The sequence below is a fragment of the Mytilus trossulus genome, chromosome 11, assembly GCF_036588685.1.
Source record: "Mytilus trossulus isolate FHL-02 chromosome 11, PNRI_Mtr1.1.1.hap1, whole genome shotgun sequence".
In the NCBI taxonomy this organism is placed as follows: domain Eukaryota; kingdom Metazoa; phylum Mollusca; class Bivalvia; order Mytilida; family Mytilidae; genus Mytilus; species Mytilus trossulus.
The window spans coordinates 29,456,587-29,469,038 of record NC_086383.1 but is presented as its reverse complement, the minus strand read 5'-3'; the positions used below and the strand labels follow the sequence as shown (position 1 = coordinate 29,469,038).

The following is a 12,452-nucleotide window of genomic DNA, read 5'->3' as shown; positions in this document are numbered from 1 at the left end:
CACAGTTATCAAAATTAATGGGTATTAAATCTCAAATCTCAAAAGAATACACCAGTTGTGATCCCAGTCTCATATCTCACACAGATCTCAAAGGGTTATCAAATCTATAAGGTAAAATATCAGATCTCACTATAGTGCAACAGTTGTATCCACGTCTCATGTCTCACACAGATCTCAAAGGGATATCAAATCTCAATATAAAACAAGAGTTGTATTCCAGACTCATGTCTCACACAGATCTCAAAATTAAAGGATCTCAAATCTTAAAAGAATACACCAGTTGTGATCTCAGTCTCATATCTCACACAGACATCAAAGGGTTATCAAATCTATAAGGTAAAATATCAGGTCTCACTATAGTGCAACAGTTGTATCAAAGTCTCATGTCTCATACAGATCTCAAAGGGATATCAAATCTATAAGGTAAAATATCAGATCTCAATATAGTGCAACAGTTGTATCCAAGTCTCATGTATCACACAGATCTCAAACGGATATCAAATCTCAATATAATACAAGAGTTGTATTCCAGACTCATATCTCACACAGTTATCAAAATTAATGGGTATTAAATCTCAAATCTCAAAAGAATACACCAGTTGTGATCCCAGTCTCATATCTCACACAGATCTCAAAGAGTTATCATATCTCTAAGGTAAAATATCAGATCTCAATATAGTGCAACAGTTGTATCCAAGTATCATGTCTCACACAGATCTCAAAGGGATATCAAATCTCAATATAAAACAAGAGTTGTATTCCAGACTCATGTCTCACACAGATCTCAAAATTAAAGGATCTCAAATCTCAAAAGAATACACCAGTTGTGATCTCAGTCTCATATCTCACACAGACATCAAAGGGTTATAAAATCTATAAGGTAAAATATCAGATCTCACTATAGTGCAACAGTTGTATCAAAGTCTCATGTCTCACACAGATCTCAAAGGGATATCAAATCTCAATATAAAACAACAGTTGTATCCCAGTCTCATGTCTCACACAGATCTCAAACGGATATCAAATCTCAATATAAAACAAGAGTTGTATTCCAGACTCATGTCTCACACAGATCTCAAATGGATATCAAATCTCAATATAAAACAACAGTTGTATCCCAGTCTCAGGTCTCACACAGATCTCAAACGGATATCAAATCTCAATATAAAACAAGAGTTGTATTCCAGACTCATGTCTCACACAGATCTCAAAATTAAAGGGTATCAAATCTCAAATCTCAAAAGAATACAACATGTGTTAACCCAGTCTCATATATCACACACAAATCTCAAAAGGATATCATATCTATAAGGTAAAATATCAGATCTCAATAAAGTGCAACAGTTGTATCCAAATCTCATGTCTCACACAGAACTAAAAGGGATATCAAATCTAAATATAAAACAAGAGTTGTATTCCAGACTCATGTCTCACACAGATATCAAAATTAAAGGGTCTTAAATCTCAAAAGAATACACCAGTTGTGATCCCAGTCTCATATCTCACACAGATCTCAAAGGGTTATCAAATCTATAAGGTAAAATGTTAGATCTCACTATAGTGCAACAGTTGTGTCCAAGTCCTTATGTCTCACACAGATTTCAAAAGGATATCAAATCTCAATATAAAACAAGAGTTGTTTTCCAGACTCATGTCTCACACAGATCTTAAATGGATATATTATAAAGCAATAGTTGTATTCCAGACTCATGTCTCACACAGATCTCAAATTAAAGGTTATCAAATCTCAATGGAATACACCAGTTGTGATCCAAGTCTCAAATCTCACACGGATCTCAAAGGGTTATCATATCTCAATATATAACAAGAGTTGTATTCCAGACTCATGTCTCACACAGATCTCAAAATTAAAGGATCTCAAATCTCAAAAGAATACAACAGTTGTGAACCCAGTCTCATATATCACACACAGATCTCAAAGGGATATCAAATCTATCTATAAGGTAAAATATCCCTAGTTTACAAAATTTTCCTTTGATCTTGCTGACTGATAATTTTCTTTCTCAGCGGAATTGAATGATATGAAAATTATTGCTAGAAACATTAACTAAGGACATATGTGCCTGTTGTCATGAAATTAACAATGTCGTCATAGGTAGAAAAGCAATAAACAGATTATCATTGGTCATCTTAACTCAATTGCTTTTCTCACTTTCGTCATACATGCTCAAGCGAGAAAAACTATCTCATTGAGATGATCAACAATAATCTATAATTATCGCTATTTGGTGCATTTTTCCTTTGATCTTTTTTTGTGATAATTTTCATATCATGCTTCTGGCTTGATATGGAAAAATTATCGTTAGAAACTGAGGAGGTCACGTGGCGTTGCTAACGAAATTGACATTGAAATTGACAACTTCGTCATAGGTAAAATAGCGATAAACAGATTATCATTGGTCATCTCAACTAGCTTGCTTTTCTCGCTTTTGCTGTACCAGCTCAAGCGAGAAAATCAATCTCGTTGAGATAATCAACAATAATCTATAAATATCAGATCTCAATCACCCATATTACATAATATCTGAGGTGAACTGGGATGGGTTCTTAGTTACAACATTGTTATCAACCAATCAGATTGTAAGATTCTTACTCCAAAAGATATAATGTTATTTACACGCACAAAACAATACACTATGATTTTGTAAAAAAAAAAGAAATTTTGTATAAATCTGATTTATAAACATTATTTAAAGCTTCTGTCATAAAGATTATTGAATTATTTTTGTGTAGTAAAATTAGATTTATGCAATGATTGCATTGAACAAAAGAAAGAATCAAACTGTTGCTTTGAAAACTGTTTAAAACATAATTGTTGCTGATAATGCTGTTTATTTTGACCTCTACTTGGTGAAATACTATATATGTATGTGTTACTCTCTGTTTTGAATTTGTTGTTTCTTTACAATATTTAAAGTTTCTGTGTATGCATGTTTAAAAAAACCCAAAGATAAATAAACAAAATGAAAAGATGATACCATAATTATAATTAGACACTCTTTAATTTTTTGTAGAGAATATCAGATCAGGAGAAAAAGGACATTATCATCTTCATCACCGAATCATGGTTGTGATAAACCATCAAGAAATTCGTCAACACTACCACAGGATGTTGACAGAAAGTCACCTCCTAGTGTCGACAGACGTCCCAAGAGAGTTGTGAAAAATAAGGAGTTTGTTGTGAAAACAAAGAAAAATGGCGGAATTGAAAGTAAATCTGTAAGTTGGAGCGATGCATATCAAGAAGAAGCGTTGAGAATTGTTCCGGATGATCGAATTAAAAAACAGGAAAGTCAAGATAGTGAAACATACACAACTGATGAGGAGAATAATGGTTCTCTCAAAAGAGCCGAGAGTTTTGATTCAGAAATAGAAAAAACTACAAATGATTCAAAAGGGGAGATAACTAGAGATAATCTTGAAAACTTGACTCCTCCCTTGTGTGGGAAACCAGAAGAAATCACCGGAAATTGTAAAATTGATACAGATAAAAAAGAAAAAAGTCAATTAGAATTAAAACTTTCCCCAGGTGGTATATCAAATCAAGAGAATGGTGCTAAAAAACATAAACATAACAATTGCCATAGCCACACAGGTATAGATGTGTTGTCCAGTGATATGCATTTGGCAGAAAAATGTGACAATATTATTGAAGGACTAAAAATTCCCAATTTTACTGATGGTACCATTCGTAAAGTGGAAAATTTAACTGCAGAGGAAGCTGTGGATTTTATGAACCCATCTACAGATAGTTTGAGCTCTATAACAAGCTCCAGTTCTGCTCCCGAGTCCAATACATTAGAGTATGAAGGTACCAGTGATTTTGATACCTTTGCTGTAGGAGGCAGTGGGGTAACAGATTATAAACAGTCAGATAAAGTGCAAGCCAAAGACAACAAACCAGGATCCAGTTCTTATAGAAATCCAAGGGAACAGTTGAATATTTTAAGACATGGAGAGACTCAAAGTGAGGATAGTGGAATTGATTTTACAAACAAAACTCTATTGTTCAGGTCAGAATCTGTTCCCCTGCCTTTGTCAATACCGAAACCTAAAAAGGAAGTGATGTCAGATACTGATCCAGAAAGGAATAACTCTGGTTCTGAATCAGACAAAGAAACTCAATTAAAGGCTAAAACTGTCCTTCTTCAGGGCTTGAGAAGACGAAGCCATACTGTTGGAGATGAAAGCAGTGAGTCTGGACCATTTTATAGAACTAAGAGAACAATAACTAGAAATAAGGAAAGTTTAAAGAAAGATATCAGCTCCTCAGATGGTGAAACAAGCCAAGCCAGTCATGCTAGTGTCCATAAGGTAAATGTATGTGATGTTCAATTTCTATTTTAATGCATTAGAATAGGAATAACAGTAGTGTAGTTGCCAAGATACTATCGTCATTTGGATTTGACAATCACAAACATTTGTTTTACTGACATGGCTAAAATTATGGGCACTGTGGATTAAAAATATTTTTTAGCACGAAAACATGTTGGAAAACAAAATCTTGAAGAAACACATTCCACTTCTACCATGTCTTCTACTTTTGAATCGAGTTTATTCACCACATTTGGTAATTTGATGTTTTTGCATGCTTCCTATAAATTTTGACAGAAAGTGATTTAAAAGTTTTTTCATGAGTAAGATTCCTATATAAAATTATTCAACATATCTCTGCATAATGAACTAGCCATTTACATCAGGATTAAATTTGTGAATGATAGATGCATGTTTCATCTTCAAAAAACTCTTCAACATGTTCAATAACGCTTGAAAAAAAAAAGTTACAACAGCCAAATAAAGACAATGAAAGAACTTTCTTAAATTATTGATATGGTTGAGGACCCAAAATTGCAAAAGGTTCTGCTAAATACAACTTTGGTTAAAGTTGGTCTCATTGGGGCCTAAGCATGACACAGGATTGCTGTTATTTTGTAAGCGTGACATGTGAAAGTCAAATTATTGTCCATGAAAACGGGAAATGAAGTCTAGCCAGACATGGGAAATTACCAAAAAAATGAGAAATGCTTACGTACATAGTGTAAACAGGATACAGGAATCTGACAGAAAAGATGAACAGTAAGTGGGATCCAGGATCAGAACCCCTTAATGAGACCCCCATTATCTGATTATATATTCCTTGGGAAGAAAGTCCTTAAGTTAGTACATTGTAGTGCAGAAAATGCATGAAATGCAAATTTTGTAAACAGTAAATATAGAATTTTAACATAACTATAATAAATGTTTTATTATTCTTTATTTTAGATGACCAGCTCTGATTGGGAAGATAGGGTACAATCTGATGATACCACTTCCACATATTCCAGTAGTTGTGGATCAGATGTTGAACTTGGAAATGAGGCGGGGCAAGAAACATCAACGACAGTGTTGAACTCTTCATCAGCCAATCAAACGGCAGGAGAGAACAACATACACGTAATAAATCTCCTTCAACCTGTATGTATAGCCAACTCTTTCTTTTAAGCCATGAAAAATAATTCCTAGATTCTCCTGTAATTTTTTGGGGAGATTGGGAAAGTAGACTAAATTCTCTAAAAAATATTTAAGACAGCAATGAACTCTCATGACTATTGTCACAGTTGAAATGACCTGTTGAAATATATGTGTATGTGTCAAAAATATAGAGTAAACAACGTTCTATGTGTTTGCGTTAATAGGGGAGATTGAATTAAAGCGAAATGAGAATCTAAGAATTTATCTTTTCTGGCCTTTTCTAGCATGGTAACAATATATGACTTGACATTGAATTTTTTTCCCTTAACATCAAAAGTAACATCACATCATTTTTGTATTGGTAAATTGAAAAATATTTTCAATGATGAATTCACAAGAAAAACTTCAATAAATAATGATGAGCATAATAAGTCTTATTTCCATACAAAAGACAGCTTCAGGTACATTTGTTAAACATACATATATTGAATATCGTATGGCATTAATGTCAAGCTTGTACGTAGAATTCTACTGTTCTAAGTACCTTATAAACTTGTACTATATAAACATAATAAAATTTTAAGTGGATGAACAATTTTATTAAGAATACTCTTTTTACTGGTTTATTATTATTTTGGTTAATTTACAAATTTCAAATTGGCTTTTTAGAAGAAAAAAATTGGACTATTTAAGAGAATTTTAGTTTCATACCAATCTTGAATGTTATAAGCAAATTAAGTATGTTAGTGTTTTTCATAATAAACTGTATTATGTGTAAGTAAATTTTTGATAATTTTTACAAAGGAAACAGCAAACTTACAGATATCATATAAATATTGAGAAAAGAAAAATGATCATCCAATGAAATGCTTGCATGGCTTTTATTGTAAGATCTATTTATAGCTGCTAGTCTTTAAAAAATATTATTTTCTTCTTGATCAAAACTTTATATGATTATCATTTTCCTCAGGGAAGCGCAGAGGTAAGAGATGTTTATCAGAAATTAGCATCTGGCATAGGGCAATGTATCTATATATTGGCCAAGCAAAAAATATACTTTGTTACAGTTTGTTCAGAGCACTATGTACTGGAATGGAAAAATCAGTTTTAGGTTTAGATTTAAATTAAACAGTAGAAAGTTTAAAAAAAAAAATATCAGACCTTTTATATTAGCATGATAAGTGTGATAGGAATTTAAGATGTTCGAAAAAAAATTATTTAATGTTTGATAAATGTCATGAATGTTGATTAATTAGAAAATCCTATTAATATTCTGTCTTTTGACATGTCTGAGAGCTATCTTTTATTATATTTGTTTACCACTCATGATTAACTGAGGACATGTATAATTTTGATTTCAAATGTGTAACTTCAGTGTACAATAAATTATGTTTTTACACTATTATAAATTAAAATCATATTTTTTCCACTCCATCATATTTCAGACAGGGGTACTACTTGTACAAGTGTATTTTATTTACTTGAAGAAGTGAAAAAAAATATACACATATAAGTAAATAAATAATGTTTGAATAATCTCCCCTTAATTTTTGGAAAAATTTACTTGTATAAGTAAATTTTTCTTACAATCTCACAAAAATCCTCAAGTTTTGAGATGTAAAATCATGCCTTTAATGATTTTTCCCAGGTTTGCTCAAATTTTTTCATTAAAGTTCAATGTTTCATCTTATTAATTCATCGAAGAAACTGATTGAGCAAAGATCTTGTATATTTGCGCAAGGCATTCAAAAATTGCTCCTTTGGGTCTTGTAAATAAGCAGTGTTAAGAAGATAACAGACAAATGGGACTTTCATAGTCCATGAAATTACACTTAAATGATTAGTAAAGACATCTGCAAAGGGTACACAATTCAAAATTCTATTAGAGCAAAGAAATCTTAAGAATTCAAGAAAAGAAGAAAGGATGATTTTTTTACTTATACAAGTAAAAAATTCTAAATGCCAAAGGGACATAACTTAGCCATTTTTTTTTTTACCTATACCAGTAAATAAAATTCACTTGTATAAGTATCCTACAAATTTACTTATATGTGTATATTTTTTTTTAACCTCTTCAAGTAAATAAAATACACTTGTACAAGTAGGACCCCTGACTGTATTTTGTTGCTGTAAAGTTAGGCAGTAAGCAAATAACTGGAACAACAAAATATTTTTCATTTGGCCTTCTTCTGTAATACAATATTTAACCAGGATGACTTTTATTCTTCTTGAAATCTTTCCTGAAATACTAATTATTGTATTTTAAAAATAGATTGAGTGACTATTTATAGTTAGTATAAAAGTCATTTAATGTGTGCTTTAGATTATGCATGCGTTAGTTAACATGTTAAAAAGCTCTGTATGAATAAGATATTAAATTATTTAAGGAATGACTGTAATAGTTTTTCTCTCTATGAACAATGATAAAGAAATAACCATGATAACATAAATATGTAGTGCACACTGAATATCCCGCTAAGCATTTTTATACGACCGCAAATTTTGAAAAAATTTTCGTCGTATATTGCTATCACGTTGGCGTCGTCGTCGTCGTCGTCGTCGTCGTCGTCGTCCGAATACTTTTAGTTTTCGCACTCTAACTTTAGTAAAAGTGAATAGAAAACTATGAAATTTTAACACAAGGTTTATGACCATAAAAGGAAGGCTGGTATTGATTTTGGGAGTTTTGGTCCCAACATTTTAGGAATTAGGGGCCAAAAAGGGCCCAAATAAGCATTTTCTTGGTTTTCGCACTATAACTTTAGTTTAAGTTAATAGAAATCTATGAAATTTTGACACAAGGTTTATGACCACAAAAGAAAGGTTGGGATTGATTTTGGGAGTTTTGGTTTCAACAGTTTAGGAATTAGGGGCCAAAAAAGGGCCCAAATAAGCATTATTCTTGGTTTTCGCACAATAACTTTAGTTAAAGTGAATAGAAATCAATGAAATTTAAACACAATGTTTATGACCACAAAAGGAAGGTTGGTATTGATTTTGGGAGTTTCTGTCCCAACAGTTTAGGAATTAGGGGCCAAAAAGGGACCCAAATAAGCATTTTTCTTGGTTTTCGAACCATAGCGTTAGTATAAGTAAATAGAAATCTATGAAATTTAAACATAAGGTTTATGACTATAAAAGGAAGGTTGGTATTGATTTTGGGAGTTTTGGTCCCAACAGTTAAGGAAAAAGGGGCCCAAAGGGTCCAAAATTAAACTTTGTTTGATTTCATCAAAATTGAATAATTGGGGTTCTTTAATATGCCGAATCTAACTGTGGATGTAGATTCTTAATTTTTGGTCCTGTTTTCAAATTGGTCTACATTAAGGTCCAAAGGGTCCAAAATTAAACTTAGTTTGATTTTAACAAAAATTGAAACCTTGGGGTTCTTTGATATGCTGAATCTAAAAATGTACTTAGATTTTTGATTATTGGCCCAGTTTTCAAGTTGGCCCAAATCGAGGTCCAAAATTAAACATTGTTTGATTTCATCAAAAATTGAATAATTGGGGTTCTTTGATATGCCAAATCTAACTGTGTATGTAGATTCTTAATTTTTGGCCCAGTTTTAAAATTGGTCTAAATTAAAGTGCAAAGGGTCCAAAATTAAACTAAGTTTGATTTTAACAAAAATTAAATTCTTGGGCCTCTTTGATATGCTGAATCTAAACATGTACTTAGATTTTTGATTATAGGCCCAGTTTTCAAGTTGGTCCAAATCAGGATCTAAAATTATTATATTAAGTATTGTGCAATAGCAAGTCATTTCAATTGCACAGTATTGTGCAATGGCAAGAAATATCTAATTTCACAATATTGTGAAATAGCAATTTTTTTTTTAATTAAGAGTTATTTTTCTTTGTCCAGTATAGTAAGAAAGAAATATCTGCAAGAATTTTTTTTAATTGGAGTTATCTTTCTTTGTCCAGAATCAACTTAAATCTTTGTTATATACAATATACAATGTATATTCACTTTTTACTACCAACTGGTAAATTTAAATAATCTTTACCATTCAGTGATAACAAGCAGTTTTTTTTACATCTTAATATTTTATGATGTATTTAAATGAGTAGTAATTGTTGCAAACTCCATTAGAATATTTTAATTGAAATTAGTTTTGGAATAAGGGAAAGGGGGATGTGAATAAAAAATTGGGTTCAATTTTTCTCATTTGAAATTTCATAAATAAAAAGAAAATTTCTTCAAACATTTTTTTGAGAGGATTAATATTCAACAGCATAGTGAATTGCTCTAAGAGAAAACAAAAATTTTAAGTTCATTTGAATACATTCATTCTGTGTCAGAAACCTATGCTGTGTCAACTATTTAATCACAATCCAAATTTAGAGTGGAATCCAGCTTGAATGTTGTGTCCATACTTGCCCCAACCGTTCAGGGTTCAACCTCTGCGGTCGTATAAAGCTACGCCCTGCGGAGCATCTGGTTTATGTTATTTTGAAATAGACAGATAAAGTATAACAGTTATTTCTCATAATTGAATTCTAAATTCCATTCTAAACAGGAGTTAATCATGAAAAAACATTGATGAAGCCACAGTCACATTACTAAATTGTGTCTATGAGCTGATAAACAAAAACGATGTCAGCCAATCAGAAGATGTGTTACATCCAAAATTAAATTATTATGGAAAACAAAAATCTTGAATTATGGAGATGTAATATGATTGCCAATGAGACCTCTAACCACATGAGTTCAAATAACATAGCTGTTCTATAATCATGATTAGTTATGGAACAGCCTTGCCCAATGAGTAAAATCTATAAACATGATAAAAGTCCCTTTGTTTCCTAAATCCTAGAAAATGTTTTAGGTAGGTAAAATGATTTTATATTTATTGATATTTTACATAGATAATATACATGATATAAGGGAATGATCTGGACTCTAAAACAGTGCTTAACCAATGAATACAGGAAACAGAACTCTATTTTGGGGGGCCTTGTGCAATAAAGTCAAAAGGGGAAATGTATGTTTTTTGACAGAATAGTCTTGCACCATGTTCAGTTTTTAAACCTCCATATTTTATTTTTCAACAGATAAGTTTTTAGTGTTCTCACAGCAAAGTTTCTCCTCATTTTCAATTACTTTATTGTTTATCTTTGTTGTTGATATGTTCTTCTCAAGCCTATGAGGCTGGCTGAAAATATCAATGATCATAAAATATGTATATATATTATATTATGACAATTCAGGTTGTACTTTAATAAATTATTTATTCATTCATTTATGTAGAGAATTTAAAACATTCTCCCTTTATCAGGGTTCTCACTAAGGTGAGACCATGAGTCCTGGACTCATCGAAATCTGTCTGGACCATTTTCTAAACTGTTGAGTCCACAGATGCATCAAGATTGAAATGTTTTGTATAAACTGAGCACAGATATCATCATTTTATAGCAAAAGTTTAAAAATGATCTGAATTTAAAGTCATTTCATTGCTCTGTAAGGAAATGGAGACTAAAATATTACATTATATTGCCATAAAATATTTTCTCTTTGCTGTTGGACTCATTATGGCTAAAAATGACGAGACCCTGGACTTGCCTTCAAAATTCCTTAGCGAGAACCCTGCCTTTATAACCAAAGATTACAAAGTCATATTTATGATGTTTAGGTTGAATGTCCTTAGCAGTCCTTCCAATCAACCAATCTATTAAATACTATTTGTCAAATGGAAGACCAATTGGTGGCCTTCTGCTGTTGCCTACTCTTTGGTCTGGTTGTTGTTTCTTGACATACATGTTTTCCCCGCCATGTTATTTATGTATGTGCCTGTCCTAAGTCAGGAGCCTGTAATTCAGTGGTTGTTGTTTGTTTATGTGTTACATATTTGTTTTTACATTCATTTTTTTTACATAAATAAGGCTGTTAGTTTTCTAGTTTGAATTGTTTTACATTGTCTTATCAGGGCCTTTTATAGCTGACTATGCGGTATGGGCTTTGCTCATTGTTGGAGGCCGTACGTTGACCTAAAGTTGATAATGTCTGTGTCATTTTTGTCTTTTGTGGATAGTTGTCTCATTGGTAATCATACCACATCTTCTTTTTTATACATGTTATATGTTTTCCCCATTTCCCATTCTCAATTTTATTGTATTTTCATTTACAAAGCAATAAACTGAAAAAGATGTAATAGTACATATGAAATAAGATACTTGGGCTAAACTTTATATGATAGGTTAGAGTATTGCATGGTGTAATAAAACAAATATGAATAAAAAACAGGTAGTAAAATATCCAGACTCAAATATCAGTATATAGTGAGCCATCAGCTAAAAAACGATTTTGGCTTGACTTCAAGAATTTTTATGATAGAAACTTCCATGTATAGTAACAATACTACCGGTAGTTTTTTATCGCCGTTTTTTATACCTCATTTATGGGCATTATGTTTTCTGGTTTGTGCATCTGTTCATTCGTCTGTTCATCCCGCTTTAGGTTAAAGTTTTGGTTAAAGTTTTTGGTCGAGGTAGTTTTTGATGAAGTAAGTCCAATCAACTTGAAACTTAGTAAACATGTTCCCTATGATATGATCTTTCTAATTATAATGCCAAATTAGAGTTTTTACTCCATTTTCACAGTCCACTGAACATAGAAAATGATAATGCGGATAGGGCATTCGTGTACTAAGGGACACATTCTTGTTACATCTTTTCATCAACAAACATTTTGTTTTCAATGGTTGATGAGCATTTGACACCTCAATTTGATGTTGAATTGTGTATTAACTTTGAGAAGGCTTAATATAATGGTGTGTGCTAATGCATTAATGCACAGTTTGAAAATAGTTTTAATATTTTTACTAAATCACAAGCTTATATGATGAGTGATAATAAACTATTGCTTGATTATATACATGTTAAAGTAGTAATGATTTGAAGACAGTATAAAGACCCAAGGTAACCCCAGGCATAGCCTGCAATATATATAAGATAATCCCTTATTTCTGTTTGAAA

At 31.6% G+C, this 12,452-nt stretch overlaps 1 protein-coding gene across 1 annotated transcript in view; it reads left to right on the top strand.

Annotated features, from left to right (window-relative positions):
* LOC134689929 (protein PHTF2-like) overlaps positions 1-12,452 on the top strand; it is a 42,439-nt gene that overhangs the window by 15,456 nt on the left and 14,531 nt on the right. Inside the window, exons 8-9 of the mRNA XM_063549895.1 lie at positions 3,036-4,335; positions 5,284-5,475. Of these exons, the coding sequence (XP_063405965.1) occupies positions 3,036-4,335; positions 5,284-5,475 (1,492 nt within the window). The remainder of the gene's footprint in view (positions 1-3,035; positions 4,336-5,283; positions 5,476-12,452) is intronic.